This window comes from Equus asinus, chromosome 3 (genome assembly GCF_041296235.1).
Source record: "Equus asinus isolate D_3611 breed Donkey chromosome 3, EquAss-T2T_v2, whole genome shotgun sequence".
NCBI lineage: Eukaryota > Metazoa > Chordata > Mammalia > Perissodactyla > Equidae > Equus > Equus asinus.
In genome coordinates, this window is record NC_091792.1 from 85,985,904 (window position 1) to 86,008,503 (window position 22,600).

Genomic DNA, 22,600 nt, shown 5'->3' on the forward strand with positions numbered 1-22,600 from the left:
AGATCTTCTGTCCATTTTCTAATCAAATTATTTGGTGTTTTGCTATTGAGTTGTGTGAGCTCTTTATATATTTTGGATATGAACCTCTTACCAGTTATGTGATTTGCAATTATTTGATTCTATCCCTTTTTATTTTGTTGATGGTTTCCTTTGCTGTGCAGAAGCTTTTTAGTTTAATGTAATCCCACCTGTTTATTTTTGCTTTTGCATTATTAATTTTAAGAGCTTACCTATGTATTAAAAAACTGCTATCACTTGTTATGGCACAGAATGTTAAGTAGTTTCAGACCCTGGCAGATGTATAAGAGGAGACTGGTTTCCTTATTTTAGTATCCTTTTTATAGAAAAATATACAAACCATTTTCCAAGTGAGAATTTTTAATATGATTTTAAAATACAGTCATGCACCACATAACCATGTTTCAGTCAACAGATCGCATACATAACAGTAGTCTCCTAAGATTAGTACCATATAGGCTAGGTGTGTAGTAGGCTATACCACTTAGGTTTGTGTAAGAATACACTGTGATGTTGGCACAATGACAAAATCGTGTAACGATGAATTTCTCAGAATGTATCCCTGTCGTTAAGGATGCATGACTATATATGAATATTAAATAGTTTCCACTCTATACATTTGCAGCATTTTAACCATTTTGGTGAAATTCTAAATTAGAGAAAAGAGAAATTTTGAACACAAAATATGTAAATTATAACTACTAAAATTATTTGAACACACCTGAGATAAAAACAGAATAGATGCAAGACATTGAAAAGGCCTAAATTCTAGTCCCAAATCTGCCATTATGTAGTTGTTTAATCTTGAATAAGTCATTTAATAGCATTCAACTTCAGTTTCCTTAATGTTAAAATGAAGACCATGAGAAACAACCATATATGAAGTTCCACTTTCTCACAATACTATTTCTCAACCTATAGTCATCAAGTATAAGAGGACCAAGCATCAGAATGACAACAGCTAAGCCATACTTGCTTGGTGCAGAGCATGGTCCTAAGCACTGTATACATATTAATTCATTTAACTTCAAACAAATCTATATAGTAGGAACTCTTATCATCCTCATTCAGAGGTGAAGATATGGAAGAATGGACAAGTTAAGCAGCTTACTCAACTTCACACAAGTAGTGAAGGGAAGAACGAGAATTCACATCCAGGTGACTGACTCTCGGGCCAGCTCTTTTTACTACCACACAAGAGCACATATGCTGGCATATTCTTTGGAATGGAGAGGGCTGGTTGTTTTAATTTTCTAGTGAAAGGGAAAAGTCAGAATTTAGTAATGGAAGGTCCGCTCATTGAGGATATTGCAGGGCCTTAGATCACAAGTTTCTACAATACAGTATGGTACATACGCAGAGGAAGTATTAGGTATTTCCCTAGCTCCCAATCAGTTTTATTCTGCCCACAAAATGCAAACACATTTTCAATGTTACAAATAAGACCATTTTATGTGCATGGATGTACTCCATCCTATGCCTACAACTCTAAGGCAACATTTCTTAACACCTGCTTATATGTGGAGCTGTACTCTGAGGCTAGAATTCAGTCCAATAATGGTATGCCATAAAGTGACAGCAAGAGTTAAATTTGATATCAGCTATAAGATGACATTTAAACATGGTATCTGTTACACATAACCACAGTTTGAAAATGAGATGTTTCAACCATGATTATTTATAGCTGAAGGCAAACTCTACTTATCAGCATGGGAAACAGCTCTGTTTCATTTCCTGCCTATTGAGACTTGTTTATTTGGTTGATTAATAAGAAGTAAACAAAGAATAGTTTAATCTCAGTAGCACAAACCATTTAAATATTCAGAAGCTTTAAAGCTTAATACCTTGACAAAAGTGTGATATACTCATAAAATTTCCTACATAAAATTGTTCCCAGTCGTTTATGATCACTAACTAGATATGTTTACAGACAGAAAAGACCTTAGTGTACTTTCTATTTCTTCATCAAAGAACAAAATACAAGAGATCTTTTCCTCCATTTTAATAGGCCTCATAGCTCTAAAATTTCTGAAAATTCACTCTTTTATTGTACTTTCATGCAGCTGTAAAAATAAAATTATTCTGACCCCATTTAAATTCTTTCTTGCCACAACGTAAATATACATGCCAAAATATACAATATTAAAAGAAAAATCCATTTATCAGCACCAGTGTTACCCACAAAACAATCCTAGTCCTCTCACTTTCTCCATCTTCCGAAACAGTAACAACATGCAGGTAGACCTCAAATTAGACTTGCTTTTCTGTCTTCTGGTCTTTTGCTGTGCCAAAGAACTATGTAATCAGAGACTCTTTTTACAGTAAACAGCCACAAAACAAAGTAAGTGTGGAAATAGATTCTAAATCATTTGAAACGTTTTGGGTACAGCTGGCAGAACACCTGTTGGAAATGGATGAGTGATGTTTGAAACACAAAACAATAGACGCTGGGGACTGTTCCCGTAACTTTGGCTGCACACTTTTCAGCATCAACAATTTTAAGTTTAACGAAAGACTGTGATGATAAAGCAACAAACTAGAATTAGGTTAGCATTTTATTTTTCTTCTTGAAAACAGAGAGCAATTCACTGAAAATAAGCCCCAAAACATAAACTATCAACTCAACAATCTCATAGATATGTGAAAAAGTCCTATAAAAATGCTAATTTTTCTTTCTTTTATGTTGCCCACACCACCTGCTAACTTTCATAATTTTTTTTAAATGTTTAAATATATTTTACAAATAAAAATAGAAAATCTCCACAAAGAAAACAATTTTAACTTTACCATTTTGAACTCCTAAATGTTTATTCACTCAAAGTAAGTAAGCAGCAGGGTTTTTTCTTTTATCACCTATAGGAGAGCCAGAGCCAGGGTGTAAGTTTTACGACTAAAATGTAGCAGGTGCCTGGAGAAAGAACCTAGTTGAATTTCACAGGGTTTTTCATCAAACAGAAAAAATAAAATACAGCTTCATCATTAGAAGTCTCAACATCCAAATGAAGCATCTCACTTGCTACCTCTGAGAACTCATTTCTAACCCATCAATAAGCATTTGCTGCATCCTTATAATGTACCTACTACCACGTACCTCAAAATTCAGAGCACCTTTCCTGCAGAGGGTTGGAAAAACCAGAAGAAGAGAAATCAGTTAAAAGTCTGTGCCAAAATCCAGTCATGCAAGGATGAAGCCTTGAATAGGATTGTGAAAGTGGGAATGAACTTGAGGGATAAATTCTGGAGACCAACAGAGAATCGAGTAACAGAGTTTGGTAACTTGTTCAATTTCAGCATATAGGAGAGGAACAAATTCAGTGCAGTTACAGCGGCCTGAGTGCACAGCTGACGATATGATAAACACTGAACTGAGGGGCCGCCCCATGGCCAAGTGGTTAAGTCCACACCCCCTGCTTTGGTGGCCCAGGGTTTCCCCGGTTCGGATCCTGGGCGCGAATCTAGCACTGCTCATGAGACCATGGCTGAAGCGGTGTCCCACATAACACAATTAGAAGAACCTGCAACTAGAATATACAACTATGTACTGGGGGACTTTGGGGAGAAGAAGAAGAAAAAAAAAACAAAGAACAAAACCAAAAGATTGGCAACAAATGTTAGCTCAGGTGCCAATCTTTAAAAAAAAACATGCTGAACTGAGCGACATGCGCTAACTAGCCACCCAGCAGCCTCATTTTAAGACAGCCTGTATGTACTGTACAACTCAGTAAACACCATTTGTTCACATGTTCAACGATTCTGATAAAGACAAAAAAGACCTTTAAGAACTTAAAGCTCTGGCAAGACTACAGAGATTTTTATCCCTAGTGACTATGAAACGTTGAAAAGCTCATAAGCAATACTGCAAAAGCCTGAGTTTGTAAGAAGTTTGATGGAAAAATTAACCAGACCCAGTGTCTAATTGTATGTTGAACAATTCTTATTTTGTTATTTCATAAATGTTTGATTTTTACAGCATAATAATAGTGACCCCCAAATGCATTACTATTATTGGGCTCATTCCTAAAAGAAAAAAAGGATCAGGGTAGTATAATTTTAACTTGTAATAGTATCTGATTCGAAACAAACAACTCCAGTTGAAGCACGGGCCACACTGACCAACTAGCATACTGCTGACATTCACAAGGTACTTTCATGAGTATTGGCTTCCTTCAGCTGTGGCAAAGGTATCCCAAAACGTCTTTGGCTTTAAAACTCATCAAACCAAAACAGTACATTTTCCAAAGAAATTTCTGGAAAGTTACATCAAACTATGAAAATCAGAAAATAAAACCACTAACCCTAAAAACTGTAAAAAAGATAAATGAGATTTTTTGCTACATATTACCAAATCCTGTTAGTAATATGCCACCTTACCTGATTGTGTGATTGTGTCTATCAAGGAATTAAGAGAAAATAAGAAAGCTATGGCTAGGTAGCAAATGTTAGTCATCAGTTTGCTTTGGACCTGACTCTAAACAAAGTTTATGAATTTTACAAACTTGACAAAATCGAGCACAAACTTATACTGCATTAGTCTAGGAAAATACACAAGTACATTGGGCAGTCAAGCCCACTTTCAAATTGTAGTTTTTAAGTTTTCATGACAACCTAATAACATCACAGACTACTATATTGTCAAGAACTATTAATTTTATGTTGAAGAGTTTAGTTATTACTCTGATTTTAACTCACAGTGTTGGGTTACTCCTTAATTATAGAAGCTATAAAATTAATTCTAAAGCAAAGGAGAAATGTGGGAAAATTTTAAATTTGTAGTTGTAGTTCCTTTTGGCTCACATACAGAATTCTCTTCAGAATCTATCACTTTAAGCATGTGGTTGCATTATCAATTTTCTTAATCCCTTGCTGGTGATTCCCAATTTAGGATGTCAGAGCCCTAAAAAAAATTTTATTTGTCAAATGGTAGAGGGAACACAGCACTTAAAAAGTTCAGATTCTGGAATCAGACTGTCTGAGGGTTTAAACAAAGCTTGCAAATCTCTTTGCCCTAGTTCCCCTTTCCCATAGGGTTTTCACAGAAATAGGGCATAGAAGAAATTATAACGTGCTTTCAAGGAGGGTCTGGTATGTAGTAAATGTAACTATTATTACAGTTATTTTCTATGGTGCCTCAGAATCCATAGCAATCTTGAAGCTGGCATCCCCCTACATTTGCAAAGCTACCAATTCAAGAAGCTTCCATCCTAACTTCCAAGGACCAAAAAGGGACTTTTAAAAATGTAAGTGATTCTGGACCAAGACGGAATATAAGTATAGTCCAGTGTCACTAACGATGGTAATATATTCTGAGAAATATGTCATTAGGCGGTCTCGTTGTGTGTGAATATCAGAGAGTGAACACAGAAACCTAGCTGGTAAAGCCTACTACACACCTAGGACATATGGTATTAATCTTACAAGACCACTATCGTACATGTGGTCCATTGTTGACCAGAGCATCGTTACTATACTTCTTACTATTTCTCCTGCTAGTACAGCTAAAAAATCTGGATATCATATACAAAACACTCATAAGAAACTATGGAAAGTGCAGAAGTGACGGCCAGCCAGGGACCTCAGGACCCGAGGGAAATGAAACAGCTATGAGATCCCTAAAGTTTCTTTCTGCCTCATACATCCTAGACTGAGTCAGCATTATCTTCAGTGTGCTTAGGGAACTAACATGCAAGTGAGAAATGTATAGTTGCATTGTGGCTATAGATTTCACCCTTTGTAACTTAATTACTTGTTCAGTTTGTGATCCTTCTGCACACTCTCACTGGTTTTCTCTTTTTTGACTCCACAGGAAAATAGTTACTCTTCCATCAAACACTCATGCCCCACTCAATTTAAACTCTTTCTCACTGTTCACCTGAAAATTAATGAATCTGGCTTGTTTGTCTGTTTTTGTTTTTATCTCTGGTTTTCTTTTCATTTTCCCAACAAGGATGAACAGTTTTCTAGCCATAACATTTTGGATCTCAACAGTAAACACTGTTCACAACTGTTCTTTAGAAGCCAGCCAAAGAGAGGTCCTACCTTACTGTCACTGTAACATTCTTCTATTGTCAATCATTCTACTTCTTACTGGGACATCTGCATTTAGGACTTAATTATTCACTCCCGATTTCACTTTAAATGGATTAATCTCTTTCTAATACATACCCAGTATCCATTCCAACTTTCATTCATTGTTCTAATTTCCCCTATTTTATTTTTGTCCCTTTACAAATTAAAATGATCACCATTTGCCTTTCTACTAAACCCATATAAACTATCTAAAATGTACTAAAAAGAAGCTATGCAAAACATGCACAGGAAAAGCACTCATCAATCCAATAGCTACAACTCTGCTCAACCTCAGACCATGGTGCTGTTTCCAACCTCAGCTCCCTCCCTATCCCATTAAACTCTTATCTAGTCCACGAAGCCTGTCTCATAACTTAAACTTGATCTTTGCCCGTCCCCCCACCCACTGTGTGTATGTACACATACATATACCATACTTTTAAAATATGAATAATTCATTTGTATACTATGCTTTATGTTGTGTTCCCTATTTCACGTGTTCTTTGCCCACCAAATAAAATCACAACTTTATGAGGATAGAAATGAAATCATATTCCTCTAAGTTTTCTTCTACTATAAATGGCACAGTACTAAACATAGAGCAGTTATCAATTTGTTCATTCAACACATGACAAGTGAATCTCTAATACTTAAGATCCGTCCATAAAGAGATTACAGAACACTAAGAGAGACATGAAAACATTTTAAGGTGGATATTGAGAATCAAATCAGAAATGTATTCAAGGCATTATGGGAGGACAGAAAGGAACTACCTAACTCTGCTAGGGAAAGTATGACAGAGAAAGACATAGTTGCTTTAAATGAAATCATTAAGGCTAAATAAAAATCTGCCAAGTAAACAAAAGGGAGGAATGGCATTCAAGAAAGAGGGAACAGCAAGTACAAAGGAAGAGAATCATGCATGAACAAGTCAGCACATAAATTGAGGAACTACAGAAAATTCATAGGCTGTACGTGTAGGTACAGAAAGGGTAGTGACAAGTGACAAGGGGAGAATCGTTGACAAGGATTTGATGAAGTTGAAGGGCCCTATATGCCACAGGGCATAATCCTGGAGGCGCTGGGGGTCACGGAGGGGAGAGTGGTAGGATCACATATCCCTTCAGCTGATGGAATGGTAGACAGTTTGGAAGGAGGAAAAGGGGATAGATGTTAGGAAGCTATTTGAGTATAACTGAGAAATTATGAGGATCTGACCTAAGAGACGCAGGGAATGGAATCATGACCATTGAAAGCCCAGGTGTGGATGAAAACAATTAAACTGAGGGAGAAGAGAGGAGAGCCAAGGAAAGGACTCTGAGCAATATCAACATTTAACATGATCTTTACTGAAAGTCAAATCCATTCTTAGTTCTGGAATAAATTAAATACTTTTTTCTATCTTTAAAACTGCAGTTCTCAATGTAAAAACAAGAAGAAACAGGTCAAGATTAATATTTTAAAGCCTAAACTGGAAACCATGTTTATCTAGCTACTGATCTTGGAATGTCTTTCAAACACTAAGTGTTCAGAGATAACAGAATTCCATCTCACCTGCCCACCCCCACCTGTCAAACTGAGGGGATACAAACAGACCTGTTCATCAGGCTTCCCTTTGAAAATGGGTACAAGTGAAATTCACTTGAAGGCAGTAAATAAAGTCTACAGTCACTCTTTCTGTTTGGCCTCTATGCCATTTGACTTCTTGCCTTCACTAGTGCCTCCCTCCACGCCCCGAGGAATTTAAATTACTGCTTTCACACCTTAACTAACTTTTATGTGACCTGGTTAGACATATGGTGAATTGCCGCAATATAACTTGACACACAAACTCATTTTATAGTTTTTCTCTTAATATCACCAACTTAATTTCTATGAGGTGTATATCATGGCAAACTTGATTTAGAATACCAACCAGATAAATATGCTGCTGATATCTGTTGCATACAATGCTGCTGCTGATTTATACAAGACAGATCCACTTCAGATACATTCACTCTCTTGACCACTTTGAAACCTATAAAACAAAATAATAAATAACTGCATGAAAAAAAAATTCAAGGTGAGGCTCACATTATATTTTAACAACAACAAAAAAATGCACAAAAAAACTAAACCTTTCACTCCACTACTAGAGGCAACAGAACATTAGAAAGGTAAAGGGTTTTCCCCGTGAATCATATGCCACTATCTCTTTGTTTTGTTCATCCTGCTAAGGTCCTCTGAGTCTCCACCACGTCCACCCACGCATTACGCCTATGCTGGGAAGTCTATGAAATCTTGCATGTCCTTTCAGGTAAAGTAACTGCCAATAACTGAATGAGAACAGCATCTACCCAAAGGCTACTGTCGCACTGTTTAGTTCTCAGCCCTAATGTTGCCTCCCTGAAAGCCATTCCCTAAATTCTTCGGCTAACATAGCATCTCACACATACCAGTCACTCTCTCCTTTCACCCTGTTTCACTGTGTGCGTAAGTAGGCAGCCTTGTCTTGAGTGATATCACTACTCCTTGGGTTTACTTTGTGTGTGACTTCCGATACTGGACCGTAAGCCTCAGCAGAGCTGGGAACCATCAGCCTGGTTCACCACGTCATCAGCAGTGCCTAGAAGAGTGCCTGCCATGTGCTGAAGAGACATTTGGTGGTCTAATAAATGCTTCCAAATCCACAAACTACCAAAATATTAAAACTCCATTCTAAATAAAATCCTAACAGGAAACAGTTTGATACCTCCGTAAGTTCACAAGATCCAAAGAGATGCATAACCCATACACTGACAGGCTAATACAAATAGATTTTTTTGATTCAGCTTCTGTCCAGAGCCACGACTTCAGTGGCAGTCAAATGTTAACTGCCCTTGAAGTATATTTAACTGTCTCTAAAATGAAGAAACAGTGAGAAAAGAAATATGAGGAAATAAAACTAATCTGCTTACTGAAAGAAGCATGAACAGCATAGTCAGGAATTCAGAACACAAACACTTTTTAAAATATCATTCAAGCTTTAAGTTCCTATTTTTTCTAGGAGTTTTTGTGGTTGTTAGGAGAACATATTACATTAGAATAGATAATACAGCAACTGTGACATTCTAGACAATTGGCTCCTCCAGAGGTCAACAGCATATTTGGATCAAATAATGTGAGGGTCTTGTTTAGTACTACTATAAATCAAAAAGATAGAAAGCTAAAACAAAAAGACACACAGAATCTTGCAGTATTGTACTTTCAAAACATGTGGTGGAATAAAGTTCCATTTTGAAAAATCTTTTTTCTAAAAGAACACTGTATTAATTGCATGTTGATGTATAAAGCACACAAAAGTTGCATTTTCTCTTCTTTGGATCCCAGACTCTCAGTTCCATAAGTACAGCCCATTATACGTAATTCCCAGGTCAGGGGGGCAGTAGACAAATTAATTAGTCTATTAAGTCTCAGTCGTATCCTGGCACTGATGTTTAGGTTAGCACCTTCAGCAACAAGTTTCTAATGCTTAACTATACTACCATTTGTTCCTGAGAGAAATTAGGAATGAAGGGAAAAAAGAAAACATGGCTGGAAAAAGTTCCCACTGACCTAAAGGCAGAAACACGCACGTGAAGTCAGGGGTAGACTGGGTATTTCTAAAAATGAGAAAAACTCCAGTTGATTAGTTCTTGCTATTTTAAGTGATTAGGAGAAAAATAAATGGCTTCATATCTAAAGGAAATTTAAATACCATTTAACACTCTACAAAATCAACCTTAAAAAGATGAGAATTTGCTACGACTTAGCACTAAAGAGAAACCTATGATTTCATATGATGAATCTCTGAAGCATTTCATGGGAAGATTAAACATGTGACTAAGTACTTATGGATACTACAAATGACTGAAATGAACCAAATGGAATATTTGAAAAAACAGATATGTGAGTGCGTCCTGCACCCACACACACCTACCCACACACATACTCAAGAGCGGAAGAGGGAGGGGAGAGAAGGGAGAGAAAGAAATATGGGTTATCTTTCACCTTATAGCCATTAACTACTGCAAGGTGTATTTAAAAGAACCACATACCATACATAGTTGGAAATTTAATAAAAGCAAATTTTGTTGATTATCATACATCACAATAGAATATGTATGCACTGTAGGAATTTTCTTTTCTCTTAAATTTTTCCTATCTTTTGTTCAGTGGAGTCATGGTGCAGTGGAATGTTTTTATAGCATCAATGACCCAGAAGCGTGTGAGATAATTAGGCTCAAAAAGCTGTTTTATGCATAAGAATTGGGTGTTGCGATATCTCAGATATCTCTGAGAACAGTAATGAGAAAGGAATGACTCACTTCACAATGACACCTCTGTCATAACAAATATCTGTTAGATATTGGGCAATCACACTATGTTAGAGACTTGATACACCTACACTAAAGTGATGTTGAAGTCTAGACCACTTAAAAGCCATCCAGAATGCTGGATCACTGAAAAGGCGATCATGGTAACTATGGCTTACATTTTCTCCTGAACATCCCATTGTTTGGGCTCTATAAAGGCTTAAGTTCATCCAATTTTCCCCAAACATAGTGCCATTAAACTGAAGATTATTAGGATATAACTACATTTCCTGGACTTTTTCTTCAGGAAATAATGCTTCAGATATACTGAAATAGAAAAGAATTAGAGAGGTAAAAAGATAATGATTTAATATTGTTTATAATAGCAAAAAAACCAAAACAATGTAAATGTCCAACAATAAGAGAAAGTTAAATAAATCATGATGTAATGGAATATTAAAAGGTCATTAAATGTCATGCTTTCAAGGAACATTTAATGAGACAGAAAATCCCTAGACTATGGCAGGCACACAAAGAATAATTGTTAAATGAATGAAATAAAAATGCAGTTTATAAAACCATATGCACAGTTTGATTCCAATTTTAATTTCTGTATGCACACTATATAAAAATGTACTATACATACATCTTTTGTATATGACATGCACCATCATACAAAAAAAAGACACACCAAAGTATTCACAGAGGTTCTCTTTGGGTAGTAAAACCAAAGACAATTCTAATTATGAACACATACTGCTTTTATAATTAGAAATGAAGCTATTGTAGCTACTAAAATGGTGTGAGCCCAGTAAGGTTGCCTTTATTGAAGATGACGAGCCTTGTAAAATCACTGGCAGAATAAAGGATGAGTCAGACCCTTCTGAATGATGTTCTTATCAACCATTTGCTAAGGCCCCAACTCTAACCAAGTCCAGGAAACCTTGATAACGTCCAATACTATCTTTGACCCAACTATGATTAATCCCTATTCTTTAACTACTGTTTCCTCCTAATATGTGTATTAATAAAATGTCTACTTATCTGTGAGAAGTGTTGTAAAAATGTACAATATTTCTTTATCTATGGTCCTGGAATTTCTCCTTTGAGGCCAAAAAAGGGGTGGATGTGTGTATGTATTTGACAAACTCATCTATCCATGATAAACTGCCCTAAACCTGCTTCACATATGGCAATGGATATTTTTACAAGCTCTGCTGAAAAGAATCTCATCCTTCAAATTGACAGTTATAGTTTCCCAAAAAAATATTTTGAAAGTGAGTTTTTAAATAGCATTTTGAATCAACACTGCCAACTTTTTAAAGTGTTTAAAAGATGCTGTTATTCCCTAGATTCTGCTTCTTAAGAAACAAATTATTTTATAGGCAAAGTCCATTCCAGCCTCTCACTTATAGACACATTTTTGTACCATCAACTATGTCACCTATATGCATCTCCACGTGTAGTTTTCCTTCCATCACCATGAAATTAAAGCAAATAGCACTCCCCTTTGTGCTCTATTTGTGTGGTTACTATGGTAGTGGCCTGGATTTTTGCATCTAGGATAACCCTATTTGGGGCAGGGGAGAGAAGTAAGGGACCAAAAGAATGGAAGAGTAAGTTAGGGCAATGGTCAGCACCTTTAAACATTAACTTTTCTCTTAGAACAGCCTTTGGCCAAAAACTCTATAAAACTCTGACCTAACCCTTCAGCTTCCTGGCACGAAACTACTTACCATTATGATATGAACATCATGACACTGAGAAGATCAGCAACCCTTTCCTCTGCTCTTAAGAAGCATTAAAATTCTGTTTCTCACCATCCCCTAAATTTCCACCTCATGCCCCCAACCTTGTCAGGCCCTGGTTCACAGGTTCTAATGACTAGACAATGGAAACAGCACGTGGCAACTGAAAGTCTTTGATGGAAAACAGATGAGACAGGACCCTCTGCTTGCCTAGTACTTTTAAATGTACAGCTCCCCTCACTGTCTTTGAGGATGTTACTGTAGGTGACACATGTAAAGAGTAGTCAGTGAAAGAAATACACATTTTCTATTTTTGTGAGTTTTCTCAATTGTCAACAAGGTGATTTCCTTGAATATTTGCATCAAGTGAACCAATGGTTTTCAAGGTATTTTAGAAGTTTTTTCCCCCTTTAATAATATCTTTTTAAAAACTCCAATAGATCACAGATAAAAGCAGTTGATATGAGCGAAAAGCGGAAAATGCAAGGAAGGGCTGCAGAACTTCACCAGCAGCCTGACGCCCGCTCCTCGCCTTCTCTGCGTGCTCAGCTCCTTAGACACCCTCAGAATTCTAGGGCCCAGATCTGAAAACCAGCTACAAAGATCCTGCCCCTGCCATCACAGAGTTAATGTTCACAAGTGCTCACTATTCTAAGCAACATTAACAGTCCCTGACACACAGTCATTTAAAATTTAAAATCAGAAGGTGTCATTAATTTTTTCAACATTATTTTGCTCCATTATTATGAGGAAAATTAAACCACAATGGCATTTTTAAATCTAGGGGATCATAAAAGTAACAGGCCCAAGTTCTTAAAAATGCATTATGTCCTCTTAAATTGTTTTAGATAGGAAAAAAAAACCACTATAATTCTTGTAACTAGTGAGTTAATTATAAAGCATAAAGTCAGAGGCCAGAATCAATTGAAATCTTATTAGACAATAGAAATTACTGTAATAGTTTCAGAAAGGAAAAGAAAAATAAGCAATAACCCTCAGGCCTCCTAGCTAGCCAAACAGATATCCAAAAATTTAATACATCCTTTCTCACTTTTGTTGAGTCCTCATAAAACTGACAAAACAAGAGACAGGGTAAAGTTGTAAAAAGTCAATAAAGTAATCTAAGTGTTAGAATAAGGCCTCATTTCAAAGAAACACAGTTGAATGCTATGAACATTTCTGTGGAATTCTATTACATATCTTGAAGAGACAGTCCCTTGAGATATTTGCATTTAGTCATTTCCTACTTGAAAACATGACTTTTAATAGCTCATACCACACTATATTGTAATTGTTTGTTGATGGGTTTTAAAAATCATTTGTACCTGCAAAACTTCTCCCTAGGCAGTGAGATACTTGAGAGTAGAATGTAGATTTTATTGATCTTCCTTTAGTGATTCATTAACTCACTCAATATTTCTACTGCATACCTACAATATTTAGTCCTATGCTAAATACTTACAAGAAATAAGTATATATGGAAAAAAATCATAGTCCCTATCCATCAATACTAAAAGTGTAATGAAGAATAAGAAAACAAATGATTGGCGCCAGCCCTGGTTGCCTAGTGGTTAAGTCTTGCACACTCCACTTTGGCAGCCAGGGTTTGGTTCCTGGGCGTGGACCTACACCACTCGTCGTCTCTCAGTGGCCATGCGATGGTGGTGGCTCACAAACAAAAAGAGGAAGATTGGCAATGGATGTTTAGCTCAGGGAAAATCTTCCTCAGGAAAAAATAAAAGAAAACAAATGATTGCAATATGTTGTCTTAGAGTTCAACACAGTGTGCCACAAGAGCACAAAGAAGTGAAGGAGAGCTCACCTGGAACAGCAGGGAATAGGTGCTGAAGACTACCGTGAGTTAATCACAGAACAAGTGATGAAATATGAGATTCAAAGATCTAAGCAGTACCATATATTCAAGAGTCTCATATGCCATAATGAGGTTTCTGTGCTGTATTCTGAGGAACCATTCAAGAATGAATTTTACAAAAGTCACTTTGACTATAAAATAGATACCAGAATGGAAGGAGCAAAACTGGCTACACGGAGACCAGTTAAGAGACAGTTATGATGATTCAGATAAGAAGTGACAGAATACTAAACCAAGGCTGTGCTAATCAAAATCGAGAAGGGTGGACATACGCAACAAGTATTAAAGAGAGCAAATAGGCAGGATTTAAAAACTTAGTTGAGGAAACAGACAGCAGTCAAGATATCATGGACAATTCTTCAGTTTCTCGTTGTGGCAACCGACAGGGAGAATAATAGTGAAGTTTATTGATATAGAAAACACAGGAAGAGAAGTAAATCCGGCAGGGGAAGGGAAGATGAGTTTAGTTTGGGACATGGGGCAGGTCAAACTTGCAGCTCCTGTTTACACTCCTAGTGGAGACATGCACAGAAGTCCTACAACACAAGGGTCTGGTGTTGGGGGAGAGACCTGCTGTGGGGTCACAAAACATGAGAGCCATCAGCTTTTAGTACTGGTAAATGAAGTCATGAAAGTAGACAGAATGAACCAGGAGACGGCCAGAGAAGAAAGCCTCGGACTAAACTCTCAGAGCACCAACAAGGGAGGCAGAGGAAGTGAAGAAACCTGCAAAGGAAACCAAGCAGCAGCGGCACAGGTGGTAAGAAGCGGGTTAGAAGAACGAGAGAGCAGTTCTGAGAAGGGAACATCTAAGCGGCAAATGATCCGAGATACAGCCGAAGGACTAAAAAGAGGCCAATAGATTTTGCAACAAAAGAGGTAATTCATGACTTTTGCAAAAACAGTTTTAGCAGTGAGATGATAAGAGAGTGACACAAAACTTATTAAGGGGCAAATATGATGTGAGAACACAGAGAAAATAGTTTTAGCATAGCTCCTAGCACATACTCAATGTTCCAACTGTTTCTAATTTACTTTTCTCCACTGCGTGTCACCCTGTCCAAGTTTTTAAAATATGCCACAACCCCCAAAGAAATACCAAGCAAATGTTTAATGATGGCTCTGACTACAACTGAAACCTCAGTGGGAAGCAAGGGAAGTGCTCTGGGACACTCATTGTACTAAAGCATTTGGGAATCTCTTAAACCATTATCTTCGCCAAGTCTCACATTCCGCAGTCTGAGGAAGCTGGAATTGTTAGGAGGCACTGGCTTTGGCTGGTTTCAAGTAAATGTGCTATGAAAACTATTCAGTGAGTTGTGTCATAAATCATTATATTTGCTTTTTTAAATGAATCTGAAGGGAATAAATAAAATCACTTTAACCTTATCTAAAACATTTGGAAAATACAGCAAGTGTAAAACTTATAAAATAGAAATATAACACCCAACTAAATTATGCCATAGATTTTGTTTGACTTAGTGAAGTTACCCTATTTGTTGTTCAACTGATTATTATTAAATATTAATTGCAGTACAGGAAGTATTTATTATGAGTCACCTTATATCACCCACTAATCATTTCAATAAGGTCTAGGACCTTCTAAGAATTCAAGAATTGCATGTTATCATTTGTAAAGAATATTGGTACATAAAAGCGCTTACCAAGCTATAAGCAGGTAAAATATCTAGTATGAACCAAAGACCAAAAAGCACAAATAAGGACCCTGGTTTATACATCTTCCAAAACATGTTTTATATCTAAGGCAAAAAGGCAGCAGTTTCAGCCAGCTGTTTATTTCCACAGCATCTGGCCAAACAATATTTTCCTCTTGTCTTACAGCAGAATTCTAGAAAAAACTTCAGGCCTTTCACTTCATTTGCATGACAACACAGCAAGAGGTGGTCCCACCCGGTGTTGCCCCAGAAGATCAGTCAGAAAGTAGATTGAGATCTCAACACTTTGAACTGTTTTTAGTTTGCCAAGACTAAAATGTAACTGGTCTGCCATCACGCAGAATAATATAGGGTTTTTTGCACATAACTCCAAATCTAAGAAATTTATAAAAGAATTTCACATACCAATTAGAACGACTTGCAGATACTAATACTTAAAAAACACACACACATTTAACAATCAGATGAGACTTTCCTACCAGAGCTATGGAAAAAAAGCACATGTGAAGCCCATTTTACCTAATTCCTATGTTTCCCCTCCACAAACATCTCCTTCTTCTGACTTCCCAATTTTTGTTAATAAAATAACCAACATTCCAGAGACACGCAGCCTCAACCCTTTGGAGCTATCCTTAAGGCAAGTCTCCCTCATCCTCTGTATCCAAGAGTGAGCAAATACAATGGATTCCACATACTCAACGTGTCAGGAATTTGTCTCTTTCCATTACTTCTGCCACAATGCAGTTCAGCCCTTTACTATCTGCGCAACTTCCGAATGCATTCCAGTTCTTCCTAAACACAGTTCCAACTGCTCTCTATAAAGCCCAATTCCAAGTCACTGCTTTTCAACCTTGAATGGTTCCCCTCTGCCTGGCAAATTAAGAAAACACTTCTTGACCTGGCATTTAAGACTTACTATATGGCAGTTTTCTTCATGAAGGCACACAATTCTGAAACTCCGTTTCTCCGCCATTTCCTAGTGTCTTACCTCCCTATCTTTACTCCAGCCATTTCTGCCAACTGAATGCCCTTCCTCCCATCTCCTCTCACCAAAAAGGCTGCCTGATGCTTCAATAATCATCTCCAGCACTGGTTCCTTCACAATGATTTTATTTTTCCCTATCCACCTCTGACCCTGCCCTTCTATGAGCCCTCACAGAATGCCTGTGTCTTGTATAGTTTCTATGTACATCTTGAATATTGTTTACTTTTGCTTTTGCCTTATGCCTTTAGTAATCCATTGGCTCCATGAGGAACAGGAAATGTGCCACAGCTATTTCTCATCTGGAGGTGCCCAACAATCTGATCATAGCAATACTGTCAGTATTTGCTGAATTTAATTGAAAATGTCAATGCATTAATGCAGGTTTGGAGGTGAATCAATTCATCAGCGACCAACAGCGAGTGTCCATGAGGGCCTTCTGCCCCTTGCTCGTGCTCTACACCTGTGACCTGCACTGGTTGTGTCAGGATCATCTGAGTTTACTAGCTACTGTCAGGGAAACTCAAGAACTTTGGATGAATGGATTATTTACAAATAACTTTCAAGCGAAGAAAGTAAATATTAGGTCAATTTTTAGAAAGGAAATATCTTTTTAAAAGTAACTCCTACTATTCTACCACAGGAAAAATTATCGTTTTACTAAGTTTCAAAATAAAACAAAATGATTTAAATTAAACATGCTTTTTAAAAGCCAACACATAAGGTAACTTGAGGTCAACTGTTTTCTAAAAGTTATCTACTAGATTTTCACCTTATGAACAAATTTAAAGGTACTATTTTAAACTATTTTTTTAAACTACAAAAAAGAAAATGTAGCCATCACACGCACACACATACAAACCATAAATCAATATAACACTATAAGATTGAATGAAAATAGTGACAGCTTTAAAAAATGCAACCCAATGTACAGCCAAATAACCCATGAAACTCAGCATGCATTGCTGACTTTGGACATGATCACCAAATTTAACAAGGTGTTTTTGAGAGAAACAAAATAAGACAGGTCCCTGGAGCATCCATCCAAAATGGCAGACGCATCAGAACTCCAGGGCAAACTCCTCTAGGCTAATATTATGGTTGGCCTTAAACAAAAATTGTAAAATTTAAGTATCTTTAATTTAAGTAATACTTCAGAATGCAGGAAAACTCATTGCTAAAGTATAGCTAGCAAGCACAACAGAAAAATTAGAGCCATGTAAGGCATAAATATGATCATGTAATTTTTCTTTACGGATAAGGCCAAAAAGAATTTGATACACAATTTTCAAAATCTGTAAAACATCTGTTCAGACGATGTCCTGCAGCGCAATCTGGAGTGGCACACCTATTTTTCATAAACAGTATTTCAAAGTCATTCATCATTGAGTCACACATATCACAGCTGTCATTTTCAAAAAAGAAAAGAAATTTGTGCCTTGCAGGTAATCTTTGCTGCATGAAATTGGATTGCTGCAAATTACCATTCACTGAATTCTTATAAAGCCCTGATTGCTGCCTGTCACCGTCCAATAAAAGTTATTTCTCACCAACACCCCCCACCACCACCATCATCAAATCACCACCCATTCAGCCTTAAAAATCTACTTGGTACTTACCTTTTCTTTTTGAATAGATGGTTAAAGTCCTTACGAATATCCAAACTCTCACTGAAATTCCCCCAGTACCATGTCCAAGTTTCAAAGCACTTCTGTGCTTTTCTTTACATGTGAATTTGACATGAATTTAGAATATTAAGGCATCTGCTCTGAGTTGTTTTTCTAACACTAGGTGAAAGATTTGGGCTTATCTGTGAAACCACTTTCAAATAATTTTTTAACTACTGACAACATTTAGGATATAGCTGGCTAAGGTTAGGAAGCCAGTATGTTATTAAAAAAACAACAGCAAAATGAACTGATTTATATTGGGACAGACTGCTTACCTTTGCCATCATTAATTCTTAGCTTCCCTTTAGTCATGTGTTGTTTCTTAATTATAGATTAAGAGGAAAAGTAATGGAAAAATAATACCTTTTCATCATTCCTATGTCTATATCTTTCTCAAAACTTGCATCTCTAAAGAAAAATTTACTTCTGAGGTAAAAAAGGAGAGAGGTAATCACAGATTGTGAAATTGACCTGAAGCATTTATGACATTCATGCTGTTTTATGTATAGTATTGGAGGAATCCACATTCCTAGAGTCTGGACGGCAGCAGGATGGATCTTTGTGAATAGGAAGAGGGAGACTGACAAATTTCTAATCTAACAGACATGAGTTCCACTTCTCGGAAGTAGAGAAAAAAGGTGATCCATCAGATATTTTGTACAGTCCAATAAACTCTTCATTTAATAGGCGAGGAAACTAAGGTCCAAGCAGACAGGAGATTTTACTTCTAGGAAAGCAAACTAAATTAGGAAAGTCCAGGCAAAAGAACCAAAGGCTCTGATGTGTCAGGCAAAATTCATTCTGTTCCAATGATTTATTCAAACTAACTTGCACGTAAAGAAGTTTTACTGGCTCCAATAACTGAAAAGTTAAGAATGAGCTTAAAATAAGGTATGAGCTTCAGGTAAGGCTTGATCCAATGGTTCAATGAAATAACCAAGGACCCATTTCTCCACTATACCATTTTAGCTCATTATTCCAACAGAGAGGCCAGCAACTCCTGAGGCCAAATACTCCCCTTGCTCAAGTTCACCAAGAAAGAAGGCATTGTTGTTCTAAAACACTCAATGAAAGCTCTGTGATTCACTTTGATTGAATTGGCTTAGGTCACATACCCACCCTGCATACATCACTAGAGCCAGAAGGATGAAATACACTGATTGTCTTGATCCCAACTGCATGCAGGAGGTGAAGTCAGCTTCCCTGGAAATTCACTGATACTCAGAAAGAAACCAAGGACCGTTGGTAGGAGAGAAGCTGGCAAAGGAAGGTTGGGGAGGCAGCCAAACAGTTCACCCCACCAATCAAGTTTGGGACAAGTTCTGATCCTATATCTGAGACTTTTGCCTCTGCCATTTTTTATGGTCTCTGTTTTTAGAGATTATGGTGAGGTAAACAAGAATATATTTACAATAAAAAGAAGCAAAACGCCATTAACTGTCTCTATTTTAAATTAAGGTAGCAGTGGACTAGGTCTCCAATAGGCTCTTAAACCTTACCTCCCCCAAGTTTTATAACATTGAGAAAGCAAAATGTAAAGCAAAAAAATATTTATTCTTTTCCTCCAATTTATGAGTACGCTACGTTTTGCCTAGAAATATAAGAGCAAGAAGTCACTATACAAGGAAATATTTCAGCTGATAGGATGATTTCAGCGAGCCTAAAGCTCCAACTTTACTTTGCTTGTCCTGAAAAATTAAGACAAGTAACTACAGTTGCCAAATAGGAGTAATGCAGATGTGTCAAGTAAATGTTTTAAATGCCTAAGGGCAGGGAGGAAAGGAAAATTATTCTCAGACGGAAAAGGAATTTCTTCCAAAAATGAAAGCAAATACCACAGTCCCCAAAACAGCATATGCTAGTCAAGACATAACATCCTTAAGTTGGATCCCATAATAACTGGAAACAACTGAGTGCCGAAGGCAACCCCTCCCCCCCCAAGAGTAGTTTACTCATCATGTTATTTATCTCCATATTGTAGATTTTCCTAAGGCTCAGTCCAAGTGTGAGCTACACCTTTCAAAAGATGCTGGTTAAGCAGATCTAGAATCCAAATTATCTTTGAACTGAAAGATCATCTCCTCTTGTGGTTTTTTTTTTTTTTTTAAGATTTTATTTTTTCCTTTTTCTCCCCAAAGCCCCCTGGTACATAGTTGTATATTCTTCGTTGTGGGTCCTTCTAGTTGTGGCATGTGGGACGCTGCCTCAGCGTGGTCTGATGAGCAGTGCCATGTCCGCGCCCAGGATTCGAACCGACCAAACACTGGGCCGCCTGCAGCAGAGCTCGTGAACTTAACCACTCGGCCACGGGGCCAGCCCCGATCATCTCCTCTTGTAGATTTCAAACAGCTGAGGCATAGGGGCAAACAGAGCAAAGTGAGTTTTATAACCACTCCCTCCTCCCACTATTTCATCGCCAAGAAGAACATGCTGATCTCATCTATCCTACAGAAACAGCTTCTGGAAAAGACTTCTTTTGAACAAAAAGCTCTGTCTGAAAGAACAGTTAATCTAAACTTGTTGTTTTTATTTTTTCCTATTCTTTATTTTAAATGTTATTCTATTGTGGTAAGAACACTTAACGTGAGATCTACCCTCTTAAGGGAGTTTAAGTGTACAATACAGTATCGTCGACTAGATCCCTACAACTTCTTCACTTTGCTTAAATCAAACTTTACACCTACTCATTTCCCCCTGCACCCAAACCCTGGCAACCATTCCACTCTGATTCTATGAATTTGACAATTTTAAATATCCCATGTAAGTGGAATCATGAAGTATTTGTCTTTCTCTGACTGGCTTATCTCACTTAGCATAACGTCCTCAAGGTTTATCCATATTGTCACATATTGCAGAATCTCCTTCTTTTTAAAGGCTGAATGGTACTCCATGTATACACCACATTTTCTTTATCCATTCATCTGTTGATGGCCATTTTGTTTTTTCCACATGTTGGCTATTATGAACAGTTCTTCAATGAACATGGGTATGCTAATATCTTTTTGAGATCCTGATTGCAATTCTTTGGATAAATACCCAGCAGTGGGAGGGCTGGATCATATGGCAGCTCTATTTTTAATTTGTAAGCAGCCTCCATCCTGTCTTCCATAGTAGCTGCACCATTTTGCATTTCCACCAAGAGTATGCAAGGTTCTTGTCTTTTTTTTTTTTCATAACACCCAACCTGACAGGTATGAGATGATATCTCCTTGTCGTTTTGATTTGCTTTTCCCTAATGTCTAGTGACACTGAGCATTTTTTTAATATACCTATTGGCCAAGTATATATGTCTTTGAAGAAATACCTATTCAAGTCCTTAGCCCATTTTTCAATTGGGTTATTGGGGGGTTTTTTGCTACTGACTTGTAGGAGTTTCACATATATTTTGGAGATTAGCTGTTATCAGATATATGGTTTGCAAATATTTGCTCCCATTCTGTAGGCTGCCTTCTTACTGTGTTGTTTGTTTCCTTTGCTGCACAGAAGCTTTTCAGTTTGATGTAGTCCCACTTATTTATTTTTGGTTTTGCTGGCTGTACATTTTGTGTCATATCAGTGAAATTATTGCCAAGATTAATGTCACAAAGCTTTTCTCCTGTTTTCGTCTAGGAGTAATACCATTTCAGGGTTATATTTAAGACTCAAATCCAATATGAGTTGATTTCTGTGTATAATGTAAGGGTCCAAATTCATTCTTTTGCATGTGGCTGTCCAGTTTTCCCAACACCTAAATTTATTATTTTTCGATCTGAGAAACCTAAGTCTGAGAAGGCTCTATCATTTATCAGTATCCAGTCTAAACGCCAGAACTTGAACCCAGGGCCCTGCAATTCATTCAATGATTATTGTGCATCTACTATGAGTAGTTACCTAGAGAAGTCTCTGTAAACCAGACAGCAATCACCAAAAAATGAATCAGAATATCTAAATAATCCCTTCAACTTCAATACTTCCTTTCATAAACATAAAATTTCAGAGTACATAAGCCTGTTGCATTCATATCCCAACTTTGCTTACTTGCTATGTGACTGTGGGATAGTTTCTTAACTTGCTTAAGACTCAATTTTCTCATCTGCAAATAGGAATAGAATAAGGCTACCTCCAAAGGATTAAAAGAGATTAAAAAAATACATGAAGTACATTTGGAACTGAGAAAATATTAAACATATGCTAACTGGTAATATTAATTGAAAATAACTCGTAACACTCTTATGTATTCTATTACTGATGTGGCACAATGTTTTTCATTTTCAA

The 22,600-nt window shown here is 37.0% G+C and overlaps 1 protein-coding gene across 13 annotated transcripts in view; it reads right to left on the reverse strand.

Moving 5' to 3' along the window:
- BMPR1B (bone morphogenetic protein receptor type 1B) overlaps positions 1–22,600 on the reverse strand; it is a 377,622-nt gene that overhangs the window by 205,060 nt on the left and 149,962 nt on the right. For 10 of the 13 annotated variants that reach the window (XM_070505348.1, XM_070505338.1, XM_070505345.1 and 7 more), the window contains one exon: positions 8,000–8,101. The exons of 1 other annotated variant lie outside the window; for it this stretch is intronic. Coding sequence is in view for 6 of the 12 variants with exons in the window: in XM_070505338.1 (XP_070361439.1) it covers positions 8,000–8,030 (31 nt within the window). In the remaining 6 variants the exon portion in view is untranslated. Of the gene's footprint in view, positions 1–7,999; positions 8,102–10,576; positions 10,594–22,600 lie in introns of those variants that run through there. 2 more of the 13 variants (XR_011502133.1, XM_070505336.1) reach the window with 2 other exon arrangements.